Here is a 19,418-nt window from a genome sequence, read left to right as displayed (position 1 = left end):
AGCTTCTAGATCGTAAGGTGAAAGAATTGAGGAACAAGCGGATTCCGTTGGTAAAAGTTCCTTGGAGAAACCACGGACTCGAGGAAGCAACCTGGGAAGTTGAAGAAGAAATTCGAGGAAAATACCCAGACTTGTTCTCAAATCAATGTATAATTTAGAGGACAAAATTTTCTTAAAGGGGAGAGGATGTGAGAACCCAAAAATTTACTTATTTTGAACTCATATTATTGGCTTATTTAAATAAATATCCACCCCTTTTCTCCGAATAATTTATTTCGACCCTTTTAGAACTATTTACATGGAACTATGAGTTGCATATACTTTTAAAATGTCCCGTTAATAAATTTAATTTTTGGAAACTCGTTTAGCGAGAGTTAGTGAATACGCGTTTGGAGGCAATAGTCGATTTGAGAGTACAGTGACCTTGGAAATTTGTGGACTCATGCATTAGTTTTAAATTAAGTATTTTTATGATTAATTACCCTAGTATTGTTTAATTATATCATCGTTACAAGAATTTCTTAGAAATTGCGCTTTATCGTGCGCAAGTCGGAAGTTCGCATTTTCACGCGCGTGACTAATTGAAGGACTTTAGAAAATTATTGTTAGACTACTAAGAGTGAATAATAATAGTATTAAAAGAAGTACATCAAAGGTTTAGTGCACAAGTGAATTACGCCCGAGAGAAAACGAACACGAAACGCGCGCAGGAAAGACTATTCAAAGTTGACTTTTGTTCAATTTGAACCACCAACTACCAAGCTTCTCCAAGAAACTTGATCACCAGCCATACTCTCTCTCTTCCTCACTCAAGGCTGGCCGAAATTCCTTAGAGAAGAAGAAGAGCAAGAGCTCTTTCCATTTCACTCCATTCTTGCACTAATTCACTCCAAATTCACCACACAACTTCCACTTCACTTGGAGATTCACTTGGGCTAGGAAGGAAGCATCTTTCTCAAGGTTTCTTGGAGCTTTTAGAAGTGTAAAAATTTTGATTTTTCATCAAAGCAAAGAGGTAATCATCCCAACCATCTAAGCTTTCATTTTTAGCTTTAGTGGGTTTGATATTGGCCATGAAGCTTGTAGCTTCATTCTGGGTGTTGTTATTTGGTTGTAAATGATTGGAGTGGGCTCTATGAAATCCCACAATGGATGTATTGGACTGATATGGTAATTATAATTGTGGTTTGTGTTAATTAAGTGGTAAACAAAGTGAGATTAGTTGGAAAATTGAAAGGAAAGTTGAGGAAAATTTCGGTTGGTAGCTGACCAATTCTGCCCTGTTTTTCTTGAAGCCATAACTCAAATTTTTGGTGATGAAATGACCTTGAATCTGATGTAAATATGTTATATAGGATGTGTGGAAAGTTTTCACCAAAAATCACTTGATTTGGTTGAGGAAAAACCGAGTTTTGGTAGGAACAAAACTGGAAAATCGTGTAACAGGGGCTCTCTGGCAGTAAGTTTTGAACGATCATAACTCTTTGCTTAGATGTCGAAATCAAGTGCTGTTAGTGGAATTTGAAACTAGACATCCGTAGTTTTCTAACGGCATAAAATGCATCCCCTTATTTGAAGTGAGTGAGCCGTACTAGTTCACCAAAATTACCTGTTCTATTTTATTGCTTTGCTCGAGGGTTAGTGATGAGCTGAGGATTGTTGCTTGAATTTGAGCTAGTTATGAACTGACTTTCACAACGATTTCTTCTGAGAAATTGTAGCCTGTTGAATGTAGTTTCCAACGCCACCAACCATGATCAATTTCAAGTTGAATTGAGTGAGATGTGGTCAAATTACCGAACTGCACTAGTGATAGAAAACCCTAATTTTGGCTAGCCTAATGGCCTAGTTTGACTTGGGACTTGTTGTTTTGCAAATTTAGATTTCAATCACCTACCAAATGTATATTGGATATTTCTCAGACTTTTGTTTCATAAATGAGCGAGAATTGAGTCGTTTTCATTACGCAAAATGTTTGAAAAGTAAGAAGAAAGCAAAAGACAGATTGGTCTTGGGATTTTCTTGAACTTTGGTAGTTTAGTTAACTACCTTCCCGTGTGAATTTTCAAATGAAATTTGGTATAGGAGCAGTCCTCATATGGAAGTTGAGTCATAACAATTTTGGTGTTAATCCAAGACCATTTCGATACCTAAATGATAGGCCAAAGTCGTTTTTCAAATCTGGAAAAATGTTCAATCAAACCTCATTTTTAGCTAACTTTGGACTGCTATATCTTGATGCTCGAAACTCCAATTTTAGTTCCACTTATTGTGTTTTAAACCTTGATTGGAATTCTAATTGAGGTACAAATTTCAGAGGCTAGTTCACTTTTTGTGAATTTTGTCGAATTTCCAAAGTTTGCCGAAAACCAAGATTGAAACTGTCTTGGGAGTGTAAGTCAGCCCCTTTAAGCCAAAATTTGAGTATCTTCCATTTGGAATCTTAGGAAAATGTCTTCTACGAAATTTTAGTACTTTGGAACTAGTTTCCAACGGTACCAATTTTTCCAATTTTGGACCTACAGAGTGTAAGATATGATTTTTCAAAAATTGCTCCTTAAAACTGAAATTTTCGAACTTGGTGGGAATCGAGTTTTTGGAGGCTCTTCCCTATCCTTCAATACTAATTGACCATTTTGGACTTGCCTTCATGAAGGAAACCAGTTTTTCCTTGTGTTGTTAAACCCCACTTTTGAGCCTCGATTTACGAGTAATTAAGGCTCTTTTCATGATATTTTCTTAGATTGTACAAGTGTACAATCTCCCTTGTTAACTAGGGATTTTTAAACGATGGTGTGTGATAGTCAATTATTAATTGCTCAAGCACTCAAGGGGACCTTCAAGAGGATCTCACAAGGGATGCCTAAATACTTGATTGTGCACCACTCTCTTATTTTGACTAGGTGAGTGTCAAGTGCATGTTTTGTTGCAATTATGTGAATTGCTGCTTCTGGACTGAAAAATTATAACTGCTGAGTTGAGTGTGTACTTTATCACACTCGTTCTCATTTAACTGAATCGAAATATAATTGCCTGAATTGATTGAATTAGTTGAACTGAATTGAACTGAATTATATGCTATGGTTGCATATGTCGTTGGAGTGAATCTCCTCGACCTTTAACTGAACTGTTTACATATCATTGGAGTGAATCTCCTTGATACACAACTGAACTGGGGGACGCCCAAACTCATCGGCCGACCTTGTGACTCGAGCCGGCAAGGGCTTGGTCGGAAAGCTTGGTGAGCCCTGAGAAAAACTAAAAGCTTGATCTATTAGAGAGATCATGCTTGGCCTACTCGTATAGTGGTGCCTTTATAGCAGTTCAAGCCCGGTGGGGTATGTATGGTGGACGGAGAACAGGTAAGTGGAGTTTCTACGGACTAAATATCGAGTGTGGCAAAGCAAGTGGAACTTAGCTCCTGAGAGTTTCCATATCCTTGAATTGTTTCTGTTTACTTTTCTCGCTCAAATTGTTAATTACTTGAATACTTCTGTTTTATTTGATAAAATTGATTGCTACTTGGATTACGTGCTTGCATGTGTGTTTCTTGGCCTCACGAGCAATCGCTCACCCCGTAGAGTTGTTTTTCTTAACAGGTGGATTGAAAGATTTTGGAAAAGCCGACTAGGTTATACTTTTGATTGGAATTTTGGTTGTAAATGTTTAGTCGACTTTTAATGGTTGTATTTTGGGACTTGATGTATCTTTTGAGAGCATGATGTAAGATTTGGATATTCAGTTAAGGAAACGATCTTTCTTCATTTTAGACTTGTATTATTTGGTTTGTATCTTTAAGTTTGAATTGAACTGTCTTGAGTCCTGGCGAGAGCTGGGCAGGCGTCCTGCGGATACCTTTGGGTTCGCCCTTGGGAGAAGTGGGGGCGTCACAAGTAAAAACACAAGTACGTGCAAGTTAAGGAAAATAGGCTTGAACCGACGTGCACCGTTTGCTACTAATTGAGTGCACCATTTGAACACTACTTTATTACCTTAATATCCTTGCTTTTATTTCAGAAATATCAACCCTAAAATTATCCTAGAGGTGGCCGAAAATGTTGACCAAGAAAACAGGGAAAAAAAGAAAAAATTTGAGCTTTAATCTCGCTGCGACACTTGGCGATGATCTATCCAACTTTGACCAAACAAATTCCTATCTTCTTATCATTCTTTTAGCTTCATTTCTTCTCCATTTCTTCATGTTGGCCGAGCTTGAGGAGGGAAAAATAGCAAGAGAGAAAACTCCAACTTTCACCTTGAATCCATCCTTGTTTGAGTAAAAACAACCAAACTAAACCGATTAAACTTCTCTTTTTGTGGTTGGAAAGCTTTGTGTGGTAAAGGTTTTGGAAGAAAGGGGTGTGGTTTTCACTTACAAGCAATTATTGGAAGGTATCATGATTTTCTTTCCTTTTCTTGTACTTAGTCATGTTAAAATTGGGAAATAAGCTTATGTTCTTGGTTTCCTATGGTTAATTAGTTAGTTTTGAATTATATGGTGGAATGTTTAGCTAGGGTTTGAAAATTTCAATTGTTATTATTGTTGTTTATCTAGTATATGATGTTGATGAGCTTGGATAGGGACTTGGGGTAGTGATTCAAGACATGAATGTTAGTGTTAAGCATTGAAACATCAAATTCCAGCAATTATAGTAGAATCTGCCCTGTTTCTGCACTGTATATTCATCCATGATAAAGTCGAATCAGGTCTTGCTCAAAACAAGAAAGTTGTAGGGAATGGAGTTAACTATCTACCTGCAAAATTTCAGCTCAATCGGAGTACTGTAGAGTGTGAAATGACTAAACTACCCCTGACTGCCAAAAGCCTATTTTGCGGGCAGCTTTCTGTTTTCTCTGAGATTTCACATTTTGACCTTGAAAATGCATGAACTGGGTGTTGATGTTTCCATAAGAATTGTAGCTCTCTGTCTTAGTTTCGAAACGCCATAAAGTGTACCCCAATCTGATAAGTGTAGCTTCAGTTGTGACCAAAACGCCGGAAGATGTCAAACATGTTACTTAGTTATTCTTCTTTAATACTAGTTCCAGCTTTGATTTTGATAGTTGTATTGCTAGAATTGCCTTGTATTTGGATGACATTAGGCCTAGTTGAAGGGTTATTGTGTTAAGATTACTTATGTGTGAATTTGGGCTGAGTTGAGGAAAATAATGAAGCCATAAATGGCTGGAAATAGCTAAATACAAAGGGCATGCCGCCCAAATTTTCACTCGAGAGTTAGGCATGTGCACTTGTGACTTGAGCAAAGATTTAAGGTCGAATTGAACTTGGATTATCTATGGTATTCGAGTCTTCTTTCGTAAAGGTATATAAGCTGAAATTTGGCCGAAACTCGTACCCTTGGAAAAATGAAAGTAGTGACCACTCGGAATATGTTTTTCTCGTCTTTTAGACTCAAATGCAAATTCCAAAGTTTTAGTTGCTTCTTTAGCAACACCAAAAGAGCGAGCGTGAATTTTCTAGAGTTTGATACGTAACATGAATCCTATCTAAATGAGTTTCATTTACTTGATCTTCTTGAAGCGAGACTCCTATGTTTCGAACCCTAGTTGATTTCAAGCTTTTAAATGATATTGTATCGCAAATTTGGACTCCAATCAAGGAGTTACGCCTGAGCATGATTTTGAAAAACACTAAATCTTTGGTGAGTACTTCCAAGTACATGATTGTCGTGCCTCATTTTAAAAATAAACATCTTTAGAACAAATGGATTTTTGATTTAATTTTGAGTAAAAAATGAACTTTTATTGGAAAACAAATAAAGAAAGAAATTTTGATTAATTTTTTATTTGAAAAATGAATTTTTTGATTTTTGATAAAGTAATTAAAGAAAAATGGGCCTAATGGGACTTAAAAGTACGACGGTTTGGGCCCCAAAAAATAGTTAAAAAGGGTTTTAAAAAAGGAAAAGTAGGAGTCACCACTTGGTATTGAGTTACGGTGTACCAAATCATCTAAAAGGAATTTTTAAATGAAAGGTAGGAAAAACCCTTTTTAACGACTCCGAGTCTACGAAAACTCAGAGAAAAAAGATCGGGAGTCATATTTGAAGAAAGGGAAGGCCAGGATAAAATCCCAGGCACCCTTTCAACCTTGCCAAAGCTAGTTGCGTAATTTAGTCAAAAGTTTTCTTAATTTAACCTAAAATTTTATCACATTTTGGAGGTATTTACATGAATGCAAACCTAGACCTAATTATCGGAGTCAAAATATCTCTTCGAAGTTATTTGATGCAAATCGCATTAATTGCGATGCCCAAAAGTAAACTTGTGAAGGAGTCATGAATTGTGCAAAAATATGAGACTGAAAGAACAGTAAAAATAAAAATAATTATATACGAATGCATGATCTAAAGGAATGCATCATAACGAGTGCGGGGATCTAATGTTCGTGACTTCATTTTTCCCTTTAATAGAGGGAATACGAGCGTGCTAAGACTAGAGAGCCAAACTCGTCCATATCCCATATTCAAGGGATATTTCTCCTATCTAATCATGCAAATGTACTAGCCTAATTCTAATTCTTAAATGGAATGCAAATCTAATGCTATGTCTTATACATAGGATAAGTAATATACAAAGAGGGGAAATATGGGGTAAGGGATATACATATAAGGAAGATGTCATGCAAAAATGATAGAAGAAAACCCTAAAAATTGGAAATATGCATGGAAATGTGATGTTTTATCACACAAGCATGATCTAATGCGTGGATGGGTTCCTAAGGGTCTAGCGTTGGACTAGCCCATGTCTCTGAGTGCTTACTAGCGTTGGACTAGCGAGAAATCGGGAAATAGGGCCACAACTAGCATTGGACTAGTGTGGTGACATCACACATTAATTATAACTAACTAATCATGTAAAACATTATAAAAGCATGTAAACACATAATATCACATAAACACATAACACATAATCATGATATCTAGATGCAAGGCCCTAAGAAAGCAAGTAACATGTATCACATAAGCATGCAAAAACACACAAGGCAAATAAAGCAAAGAAAGCTCTAACTATTACACTTGGGGCCCTAACTACAATCTAAAGGGGGAAGGAATAAATAAAATGAATACCTAACTATTACATCTTGGCATTTAAATGTCCCCTTAAATAATCAAAATTGAACAAATTAAAACAAATAAAGCGAATAAATAAATAAATGAAATGAAAATATTCAAAAGGCATACAATTAAGCACATAAAGTCACATAGGGGTACAAAGAGTCAAGTAAAATCAAAATAAGGGGTAGAGTGTACCTCCCTTGAATTGGTGCCTTAATGAAATGAAATTACTTATTTACCCTCCAAAACAAATAACAAAGGGTCAAGGCATCACTTTAATTAACAAATAATCACATAAAATGGGAATAAACACGAAATCAAAGCACTCAAATGAAGATAAACAATCTATGTTTAAGAAATTAAAGCAAGCAGGGACTTGACGGCAAAAATTAAAGAAGTTTGAGGGGTGAAATCATTATTATTACAAATATTAAGGGTCTAAAATAAATTAAAAGTAATTGGATTAAGATGGAACCCACCAGAGCCAAATGTTAAAATTCACGAAAAAATGAATAAAAGCCTATTTTCTATAATTAAACAACAAAAATTCTCAAAATTCCACTAACAATTCAAATCAAAACTATAAGTCTAGAAAAAGTTATTAAACCTTCAAATTTATCCTAAAACTCATTGAAATCTATCCAAAAAAAAAAATCACGTTAAGACATATTAAAGAAAAATGGCATGTTAAGGGGACAAAATTTGATTGATTTTTCCAATTTTTGAGCCAAAACGAAATAAAAGGAAACTTGAGGGGTTAAAATGTAATTTTTTCTTTTGATTTGCATGCAAGCTACGAATAAGAAGAGTTTCTGCAACTTTTCTTATGCTTTTAAACCTCAGCAACCTCATGCAGCGAGAAAAAAACTTCAACAACAACAAGGATGGATCGACCTCCAAGTTCTCAATACATTTCATAAACTCATCATCAAGACACCATGTTATACACACAAGAGAGAGGAAAATCTGGAATGAGAGAGAAAACTAGCAACTCCAGGTTCATTCAAGAAAAACTTTCCACCAGTTTCTGGGTTTTCATGCAGCACGGATGGAATCAAAATCCAAGCGAGTATCAAACTTTCAAGCCAAGACAACCCATTTCCCGAACCCAAATCATATTCTTTACATCCCCAAGAGTTCTTAGACGCAGATTGCACACACAAACATGGACCAAAAGTACAACTTTTTAGTTTATCAACTATACAGACTTCATATACACAAGAAGTGAGATGACTACATATGCGGATTACTAAACACAAGAGGTGTTCATGGCTTCTAAATTGGATTCACAGTTTTGGATACTCGTTAAATGAACAAAGGAGCCGACACCAAGCCTATCAATAGCGCAACAACATCACAAAGTATAATCACAGTCATTGTCAACCACAGTCATGATCATTTATTCGAAAAAATGCAGCCTAGACGAAGCTTTTTCCCTACAAATTTACCGCTGTGAACTTGCGGTTCATCCCACACATGCATTTTCATACAAAAACTCAGATAAAACCCATCAACTAAGCTCACGTAAACCTTAAAACTTTTGTCCCCTCCCAAACCAGTCCAAACCCACGGATTCTTCACCCTCATAAAGGAAAACCGAACATCAGATCACTTAATAGATTTTGGAACCAAAATGACGAGGGAAAAAAGAAAAAAGAACAACAAAAAAGAAACAGAGATGCGCAGCCACAAGAAACATGGTTCTAGTCAAGTTATTTACACTCATTGTTCTCCACTTTTTACACCAAAAACCAACAACACAGAAAAACACCAGTTTCATGGCCCAGAACTTCCACCCAGATTTGTGAATAGAAAATACAAGGAGGAAGGAAAACAGAAGAACGCGGCAACAAGCATAGTGCAGAGGCCCCGTCCTGGGCCTATACACGTGGCAGTCCTGGGAGACCTGAGCTGGGTTTAGACCCCGGAACCATGGGAACCGTCCCGCGGTCCTCTGCTACTAGGGCTCCGAGGAGCTCCAGGGAACGATCCCATAGAGGGCGGGGAGAATCCCCCTCAGTACGGGATCGTGACTATTCTGGGCAGGTCCCGAAACGTACGGAGGTCGGACTCCCAAGCAGGTATAAATGGTAACACACACCAACTGCACAAGGTACGCTCCCTATTCGCCAATTACTCCCGACTGTGTTACTTCCCATGAATCTCACTCACCGGAAAACTAACTTGACCTTCGGAGTGCCCTCGGGGACGACCTCGGGCCCCCCTGTTAGATCACCCTTTTGTTCGCTTTGCAGGCTTGGGACACGCTCTTCTCATCAGCACGCCGAGCACATCAGGTCAGCTCGGTCCGAGGAAGCTCAGCGCTTCTTCAGTTGGCACCGTCTGTGGGAAACAGGGAAGGTACGAGTAGTTGTGTTGATGGCGAGAACACGTTCCAAGCGAACCGTAGAGAACACCGATCCCGGAGCCGGCGAGGGGTCCCGGCGAATGGAGACCGAGGCGGCTCGGGGCGCCGGGGGCTCAGCCCTTTCAGGGGAACGGAGACAGCAGATCTTTCAGTTCGTGACGGAGAACCTTTCTATGATAGAGGACATAATTCGGCAAGCAAAGGAGGGGGGTGAAGCCGGGGGCGCACAAACCTCCAAGGCGAAGAGGAAGGAGAGGGAATCACCTCCCGTTCCCTCGGAGGATGAGTCACGGGACCAGCCCCCCAGGAGGAAACAGCCACGGACTCCCCCCTCGGCCGCGGGCCTCTGTGGTCGGGGATAGCGAGAGGTACTCTCGCGACCGGTCCGCTGGGGGCCGACCAAGGGATCCCTCCTCATGGAAGCTTGCGCGGAAGGAGCCTGAGCGTTCCCCCGTCCGATCTATCAAAGCCGGCCGCGGGACCCTCCCAAGTGGAAGCCTGTCCGGGACGAGGTTGAGCAGATCCTAAGGCCGCAGTTGTACGAGGACAACTACACCACCTCGCCCTTTTCCGGAGAGATAGAGGACTACCCACTACCCCGGAGGTTCAAGATCCCGAACATCGAGCTGTACGACTCCTCGACCGACCCGGAAGACCACCTCTCGGTCTTCCTGACGCACATGCGTCTGCAAACCGCTGCGGATGAAGTCCGCTGCAAAACCTTCCCCATGTTTCTGAAGGAGAAGGCCCGGCTCTGGTTCCAGGGTCTGGCACGGGGGTCCATCCGGAGTTTCCCCGAGCTGGCCAGACAGTTCGCCGCCCAGTTTGTCTCCTCGAAGACTTACTCAAAAAACGTGGCTCACCTGATGGCAATCAAGCATAAGCCGGACGAGTCCCTGAGGAATTTCATGACCCGCTTCAACACGGAGAGCTTGCAGATCAGGGACAAGGACGAAAAGGTGGTCATGGCCGCCTTCATGAATGGGCTCAGGGCGGAGGAGCTCTACTACAAGCTCGTCGAGAAGCCTCCTAGAGGCCTAGAGGAGCTCTTGACCAGGGCGCACGCCGCCGCTAATGCGGAGGAGGTTGCTCGCCTGAAGAGAGAGTCAGATTGGGAGCTCGGAGATCGGAGAGGACGGGGAAACCCCCCCGAGAATAAGGACGGCCCGGCCAAGAAGAATGTTTTCGACCGACTCTCAAAGGAGAAAGCCCCTGCTCCGCCGCCACTCCCTGAAAAAGGCTACACCCCCCTAACTCGGCCCAGAGCCGAGATTCTGGCCGTCATAGAGACTGAGGGCCTAGGGGAACGGCCACCCAAAATGGGGACACCCCGGAACAAGAAAAACCAGGACCGATACTGTGCCTTCCACCGTGATGTTGGGCATGATACGGAGGGGTGCTGGGCCCTGCGAAAGGAGATCGAAGATCTGATCCAGCGCGGCTTCCTGGGGCGTTTCGTCCGGCAAGGTCGACCAGGTCAGGAGCAAGGACGCACCTACCGCCGAGACAAGGGCGAGGGCCTGCGTCGCGACCGCCTTGAGCGGCGGGACGCTCCTTGGGGCAACTCCCCCGACCAGGTCACTCAGAACTTAGCAGGGGTAATAAACACCATTGTTGGGGGCCCCACGGGGGGGGACAGCCATGCAGCTCGGAAGAACAGGCAGCCTCCCCCCGAGGGGGATGACTCCCTGAAACGCTTGCGCATGGATGAGGAGATCACCTTCGGACCAAGGGATGCGGTTCCCCTGGCTTCTGGAAACCACGAGGCCATCGTGATAGACGTCGTGACCAATAACTATCGGGTGAAGAAAGTGTACGTCGACCAGGGGAGCGCGGTGGACATCCTGTTTTACCGGATGTTCAAGGAGCTCGACTTGGAGGACGGGCAGCTAACCCCGGTTCGGACACCCCTAGTGGGCTTCACCGGACCACCCATCAATTCGGAGGGGATGATCACCCTGATGGTCACGGTAGGGCAAGCGCCTAAATGCCGGACCATCCCCGTCAACTTCGTGGTGGTCAAACAACAATCCCCATATAACGTGTTCTTGGGACGACCCGTTTTGAATGCCCTCCGAGCTATCCCCTCGTCTCTCCACCTCAGCGTCAAATTTCCCACCCTGAGAGGAATAGCTGAGGTGCATGGAGATCCAGAGGTGGCCAGAGCTTGCTACTTGGCCATGCTCCGGGTACATGAGAAGGTGGTCGCCCAGACGACCAGCTTGGAGCCTTACTTCCCGGGGGAGGAGGCCCGACAGCTGGGCACCCAGGACGAGATCGAGGACTTCCCCTTGAGGGAGGACCGGCCCGACCAGGTCCTCCGCGTTGGTGCGTCGCTACCCCCCGAAGAGAAGGAGGGCTTGAAGGCCCTACTAAAGGAGTACGCCCAGGTCTTCGCGTGGACGGTAGAGGACATGCCCGGGATTCCGACTGATCTGGCCGTCCACCACCTCAACGTAGATCCCCACTTCGAGCCAGTGAAGCAGAAGAAGAGGAGTTTCGCCCCCGAAAGGAATGATGTGATCAAGAAGGAGGTCGGCAAGCTGCTGGAATCCAAGATCATCTTGGAGGTATATTACCCGCCTGGTTAGCCAATCCCATCCTGGTGAAGAAGGAGGACCAGTCTTGGAGGATGTGTGTGGACTTCACAGATCTTAACAAGGCCTGCCCAAAAGACTGCTTCCTTATGCCAAGGATCGACAGGTTAGTAGACTCTACTGTGGGTTTTGACATTTTGTGTTTCCTGGATGCTTTCAAGGGATACCACCAGATAGAGATGGCCGAGGAAGATCGGGAAAAGACTTCCTTCATCACCGAGGAAGGGACGTACTGCTACCGGACAATGCCGTTTGAATTGAAAAATGCTGGAGTTACCTACCAGCGCCTGGTCAACAAACTATTCCAGAGTCAGATCGGCAGGAGTATGGAGGTCTATGTGGACGATATGATCGTCAAGAGTCGAACTGACCGGCAGCTCGTTCCCGACCAGAGGGAAATCCTGAACATCCTGTGGGAAAGCCGGATGCGGCTGAACCCAAAGAAATATATCTTCGGGGTCAGGTCAGGAAAGTTCCTGGGTTTTCTAGTCTCCCGAGAGGGGATCCGGACCAACCCGGATAAGCTCCAGGCCATCATGGAAATGGTCCCCCCGAGGAACGTCAAGGAGGTCCAACGGCTCACGGGAAGGATGGCCGCCCTGAATAGATTCCTCTCGCGCTCCGCGGTAAGGGGGCTACCATTTTTTCGAATCCTAAAAGCACCAAAGGACTTTCAATGGATGGAGGAATGCCAGAAAGCCTTCACCGACCTAAAAGCATACCTGGTTGAGCTGCCTGCTCTGACTGCCCCGGAGCAGGGAGAAACCCTGTTCCTGTATTTGTCTGCTTGCAACGAGGCCGTTAGCGCTGTTTTGGTGCGGGAGGACAGGGAGGCTCAAAGGCCAATATACTACGTTAGCCGTGCTTTACAAGGGCCGGAGACGCGGTACACGCCGACGGAAAAATTGGTCCTTCCCTTGGTGCACGCCGCCCGGAAGCTCTGACCTTACTTCCAGGCCCACAACGTTGTTGTCATGACGGATCAACCCTTACGCCTGATACTCACAAAACCTGAGGTCTCGGAAAGAATGACCAAATGGGCCGTCGAACTGGCAGAGCACGACATCGGCTATCAGCCTCGCACCGCTATCAAAGCTCAGGCCCTGGCAGACTTTCTCGCCGAGGGAGCCAGTTTGTCAGTGACTGAGTCGAGCTCTTTGCCCGAAGAGGCACGGCAGGAAGAGCCGTGGGTATTATTTGTGGACGGAGTCTCGAGTAAGGAAGGGAGCGGAGCCGGCCTGCTACTCACCTCGCCCACCGGGGAGGAGCTGACCTATGCACTCAGATTTGACTTCCCGGCATCCAACAATGAGGCTGAGTACGAGGCCCTATTGACAGGATTGCGGATTGCCCACCAGATGAGTATAACCGCGATCAGGGTCCGGAGTGACTCTCAACTCGTAGTCTGCCAGGTCCGCGGGGAGTACGAGGTCAAGGAGGATGTCATGAAAGAATATTTGGCTAAGGTGCGGAAGGCGATAAAACTGTTCGACATTTTCGAGATTGAGCGGGTGCCGAGGTCACAGAATAAGCGGGCAGACGCCCTGTCGAAACAAGCGTCCTCCTCGTTTGTCCACCTGAGTAAGGAAGTCTTGGTGGAGGTAGTTAAGCAAAAAAGCATTGGCCAGATCCAGGTCTTGACTATAGACAGCCCGGCCACTTGGATGACTCCCCTCGTAAACTTCCTCAGCTCGGGTGCCCTCCCAGTGAACAAAATCGAGGCTCGCCGACTCCAGCTCAGAGCTGCTAAGTACGCGTACGTCGGGCGGATCCTCTACAGGAGGTCGTATCTGTCTCCCTGGCTAAAGTGCATAACTCCTGAGGAGGGCGACTATATCTTCCGAGAAGTTCACGAAGGCCTGTACGCAGCACATGTGGGGTCCCGAGTGTTGGCCAAAAAATGCCTGCTCCTAGGCTACTACTGTCCCTCGGTGTTTCGGGATGCCGCGGCTTTTGTTCAGAAATGCCGAGCCTGCCAGGTGCACGCCCCGCTGCGTCACCAGCCCACTCGGGAGATGGTCCCCATCCACAGTCCTTGGCCCTTTGCCCAGTGGGAAATAGACCTCCTGGGTCCCTTTCCCCGAGCTCCCGGAAGGTACGAACACCTCGTGGTGGCCATCGACTATTTCACAAAGTAGATGGAGGCCGAACCTCTGGCCACTATCTCTGGAAGGGCAATTCAGAAGTTCTTCTGGAAGAACATAGTATGCCGCTTCGGGATCCCACATGTCTTGATATCCGACAATGGGCGACAGTTCACCGAAAAACCCTTCAGGAGCTGGTGCGCTGAGTTCGGGATCAGCCAACACTTCACCTCGGTCGGTCATCCCCAGGCCAACGGCCAAGTAGAGAATGTTAATCGAACCATTCCGTAAGGGTTGAAGACTAGGCTGGAACTGGCCCAGTCTAACTGGCTAGATGAACTCCCTAGGTCCTCTGGGCTTATCGCTCTACGTCGAGGACAGCTACTCATGAGACCCCGTTCTCCCTGACTTACGGGGCGGAGGCGGTAGTGCCCGCGGAGGTCGGCCTCCCCTCCCCTCGGATACAGAACTTCGTTGCGTCAGCCAATGAAGAAGAAATGAGGTGTAACTTGGACATGCTGGAGGCCAAGCGCGAGGAAGCGGCGATACGGATGGCTAAGTACAAGAGCCAGCTTGCCCGCTATCATAACGTAAAGGTGAGGAATACGCAGTACCAGCCGGGTGACCTCGTCCTAAGAAAGAACTCAGTCAGCCGAGCTCATAGCTCCAACAAGCTTGATCCAAACTAGGAGGGGCCGTACAAGGTCTTAGAGACAAGCCGGGTTTGGTACTGTAAGCTTGCGAAATTAGACGGAGTAGAGGTACCCCGCACTTGGCACTTCTCGAATTTGCGATTGTTCGTAGGATAGATTGGTCCAGGGCATCTTACTTGTCGCGCCCCATTTTTTATAAGAAAATAAATAAATTGGTTTAAAAAGTGAATTTTTATTTGAAAAGAATGTATTCTTGATTTACAAAGAAAATGAAGAAAAATGTGGGTCTAAATAGGACTTGTAATGCGACGATTTGACCCAAAATATAGTTTAAAAAGGATTTTTGAAAAAAAAATCGGAGTCGCCATTTGGTATAGAGTTAAGGTGTACCAAATCACCTAAAAATGAATTTTTAAAGAAAAAATAGAAAATCCTTTTTAAACGACTCCAAGTCTACGAAAAATCAGAGAAAAAGATTCGGGAGTCACATTTGATGAAGGGGAAGGCAAGGATAAAAATCCAAGGCACCCCTTCGACCTAGCCAAGGCTAGTTGCGTGATTTAGTCAAAGATTTTCTTGTTTTAACCAAAGCATTTATCACATTTGGATGCACTATATGAATGCAAACCCTAGACCTAGGAGGGTATCGGGGGACAAAATTTCTCTTCAAAAGTTTCAATGGTGCCAATCACATTAATTGTGATGCCCAATAATGACTCTTTGGAGAGGTCACGAATGATGCAAAAATATGAGACTCCAAGAAAAGGAAAAGAATAAAATAATTATAGAAATATACATGTCTTAAAAAAATACATCATGTCGGGTACGGGAAACTAATGTTCGTGACTCAATTTTTCCTTTAATAGAGGGAATACGAGCGTGCTAAGGCTAGAAAGCCAAACTCGTCAGTATCCCATATCCAAGGGGTTATCTCTAGTCTAATCAGGCAAAATGCACTAATCTACCCCCTAATTTCCTAAATGAGATGCAAATCTAAATGTTATATATACATAGGGGTAAGGGATATTTTATTAGGGGAAATATTATGTGAAAAAAAATCCTAAAAATGGAAAAATATGCATGAAGTGTAATGTAATCATACAAGCATGATCTAACGAGGGAGGTCCCTAAGGGTCTAGCATTGGACTAGCCCATATTTCTACTTTCTCACTAGCGTTGGACTAATGAGAAATCGAACAAAGAGCCACAACTAGCATTGGACTAGTGCGGATTCGGGAAATGGATCACAACTAGCATTGGACTAGTGTGATAACGTCACACATTAATCATAACTAACTAATCATGTGAAATATAATAAAAGCATGTAAACACATAATATCACATAGACACATAACAAATAAGCATGATATCTAGATGCACGTCCTAGGAAAGTGGTAACACATAGCACATAAGCATGCAACACACACAAGGCAAGTAAGACAAACAAAGCCCTAACTATTACATTCAGGGGGGGAAGCCTACTACAATCTAAGAGGGAAGGAATTAAATGAAAGGATATAATAGCCTAACTATTACAATTGTGGCATTCAAGTGCCTTTCAAATGATCAAAAATTGAACTAAAATAAAATAAAAATACTAAATTAAAACAAACAAAGCGATTAAATAAATAAATAAAATGAAAGCATTCAAATGGCATGCAATTGAGCACATAAAGTCACATAAGGCACATAAGGTCAAATAAAGTCAAGAATAAAGGATAGAGTGTACCTCCCTTGAGTTGATGCCCTAATAGGATGAAATTACTTATTTACCCTCCAAAATAAAAGAAAAGGTCAAGGCATCACTTTAATTAACAAATAATCACAAAAGATAAAAATGAACATGAAATTGAATCAATTAAATCATGTAAACAACCCACATTTAAAAAGGGTAAAAGAAGAAAGGATTTGATTGCAAAAATTAACAAAGCTTTAGGGTCAAAATTAAAGAAAAATAAAGTTTAGGGACCTATTTGCAATTAAAGTAGGGACCCAATTGAAAGCATTGAAAGTTTGTAGGGCCATAGAGGAATTAAAGAAAAGTTCAAGGGCTGATTTGCAAATTTGGTTACCAGATTCTTGACGGGCCAGGCCATTGGGCCATTTTATTCATTTCTTGGGCCAAAACCACTCTTAGCCCCAAACCGAGACCCAAGCAAAACAAACGAGCTAGCCTACCTGTGACGACCCCACTTTCCCCTAAGGCGAACCAGAGGGTTGGCGGGCCGTCTGCCCAGACTCTCGCCAGGACTCACGCACGCACACTAACCCGAATCCTTCCGAAGAATAACCTAAACTATTACAATATCGCTTCCCTCAAAAAAGTCAATCACTAAACCACATTAACTTCAGAGGTAGCAGTAATTTAAAACGGCCAGTCAACGGCCCCTAAACATCCCATGCGCTACAACCAGGGAATAGGGTTGTACAAATCGGTATACAAATAAAATTCATACGAACCAGATATCGAAATTAGGTTTTACACTTTTCCAGCATCAAGTGGCAATCTAAAACAAAAGTACATAATTCATGTTGAAGCATAATACAACCCACACAATAGCCATAATATCCATTACATCCAAAAGAAAAGAAACATAAGTAAGTTCAAGGCTTTCAGTTTCCAGAACCTGTCAAGGAAAACAAATAAACGTGGGGTGAGCTAAAGCTCAGTGGTGCCCCAAAATCATGCAATCACTTGAAACAATTAACACGTATTGATTCGACTGAAGTAAACAAATAGGGAAGCAATAATATTCGGGTATACCTTAGACTGGTCGAGGGATTCACCCAACGACATTACGTCCAACACTTATATTTATAGACTGGTCGAGGGATTCACCCAACGACTTTACGTCCACCGCTTGATTATTATAGACTGATCGAGGGATTCACCCAACGACTTTACGTCCAGCACTTGATTATTATAGACTGATCGAGGGATTCACCCAACTTGATTATTATAGACTGATCGAGGGATTCACCCAATGACTTTACGTCCAACACTTATAGCAAGCGCAAGCAAAATATTCACGAAAAACACTTCACACAAGTCACCACTCGAACGGCTAGTGTGATAAAGTACACACTGCTCACTTCGATGGATCAAAAACTAGTTTTGCAAATTATCACATATCGAGTCAAGAAAGCACTTTAACCAAGTAAGCATAGAACAGGCAGGGACACTCACCAAGAGTGGAGTTCAGATATCAAGTTGAGAATCGAATTCCGCGTCCTCGCAAAATCCTAGAAACCAAATTTTGAAACTATGAGTTTTTACTCAGTTTTTAAGCTTATAGATATTGAGGTATATCTAATATACTACTAGTTCACTTTCCCTTAGAAAAATCAAGAATTTCCATAGGTTGAAACTTGACAAATTTAGAAGAAATGTTTCTTATAGTTTTCCGTAAGATACTCTTCCTTATAAAGGGTAACTAGCATCCTTTTCTTGAAATAAGTCGACAAATCTCTCAACAACAATGTTAGAAAGTTACTTTGAACATTTCTCTAAAGTTACGGCTTTTGCAAAAATTATCCTTAAGAACTATTTTTCCTAAAATAGGGTTTCTTGCCGAGCAAGTCTCCCAAGCTTTTCACTAATCTTAGTAAAGCTCGTATTTTGGAACTTTTCCTATAGTTAACTATCCAAGTGCAAAGCTTAAAGAAAGAAAAAGAATTAAAATAAGACTTAGAGTTCCAAAAGCTATAGAACTTATTTACTATAGCTATCAAGGCTAGTTTGAGCTAAAGAAAATTATCGAGTTGGAAAGTTTTAGGCAAAACACTAGATATTGAGTTTTTATAATTTAATACTAGCTGGAGAATATTTTTGATTAATTTGATCACAGTTACTCAAGTTCGCAAGGTCGATACAACTTCCACAGCTCCGATTCCGTTTCGAAGTCATAATATGGATTAAAATATGGCAAATAATCACATAGCAAATTACTAGGGCTTTGTCAATCATTAGCCCTAGATTTCAACAAGTGCACCTCTGAATAAAATAAAATGATCAACCAAGGCTTCATCAATCATTAGCACTTGGTTTCAGCAAGCCCATCATAAGCAAATAAAATAAAAGTAAAGCCTCCAAGACATTCCAGCAATTAACTTTCATCACCCTGTAGTACTTATAAAATCATTCAGATGGCCAAGGGCTTCATCAATCATTAGCCTTTGACAACATTAATCACTTCCAACCACAATTTAATCAAGGATTTTAACCACAAGTAAGCTACAAGTTCAATTCAAATCAGAATTTAATTCCATGAAGAAAACAGGACATTCATACCAAAACAGTCCACTTCAAGGTTTCACAGACAGCAGTACACATGGAGGAAAAGTACGAAATTTCTACAGAACAAAGGCCTATGATTCTAGTTTCAAACGCCACTGACGGCGCCTTAAACGGATTTTCCTACACCAAAATATCAACATTTTATTGAGACTGGTCATGGAATATCCGAAAATCTGGAACTTCCATTTTTCACTTGTGAAAATTCTTTTTTTCTCTTTTAACACCAAAATGTTTTTATTCAAACCATCTTTATACTTCTTATAGAACTTCAAAACAACATTTTCCAGGCATTTCCATCCATTATATGTCCAAGAAAATTTCCAAAATCCAAGTTGATATT

The 19,418-nt window shown here is 42.5% G+C and overlaps 2 protein-coding genes across 2 annotated transcripts; both read left to right on the top strand.

Annotated features, from left to right (window-relative positions):
- Positions 1 to 10,127: 10,127 nt before the first annotated feature.
- On the top strand, positions 10,128 to 12,038 carry LOC113780404. Its single transcript, XM_027326208.1, has one exon. The coding sequence runs from the start codon at positions 10,128 to 10,130 to the stop codon at positions 12,036 to 12,038; it is 1,911 nt and encodes a 636-aa protein (XP_027182009.1).
- A 1,034-nt stretch (positions 12,039 to 13,072) lies between these two features.
- Positions 13,073 to 14,182, top strand: LOC113780403. The gene has a single exon (XM_027326207.1). It carries the CDS (start codon positions 13,073 to 13,075, stop codon positions 14,180 to 14,182), a length of 1,110 nt encoding a protein of 369 aa, XP_027182008.1.
- Positions 14,183 to 19,418: the final 5,236 nt, after the last annotated feature.

Source organism: Coffea eugenioides, chromosome 8 (genome assembly GCF_003713205.1).
Source record: "Coffea eugenioides isolate CCC68of chromosome 8, Ceug_1.0, whole genome shotgun sequence".
NCBI classification, from domain to species: domain Eukaryota; kingdom Viridiplantae; phylum Streptophyta; class Magnoliopsida; order Gentianales; family Rubiaceae; genus Coffea; species Coffea eugenioides.
This window is presented reverse-complemented; position numbering and strand designations above follow the sequence as displayed.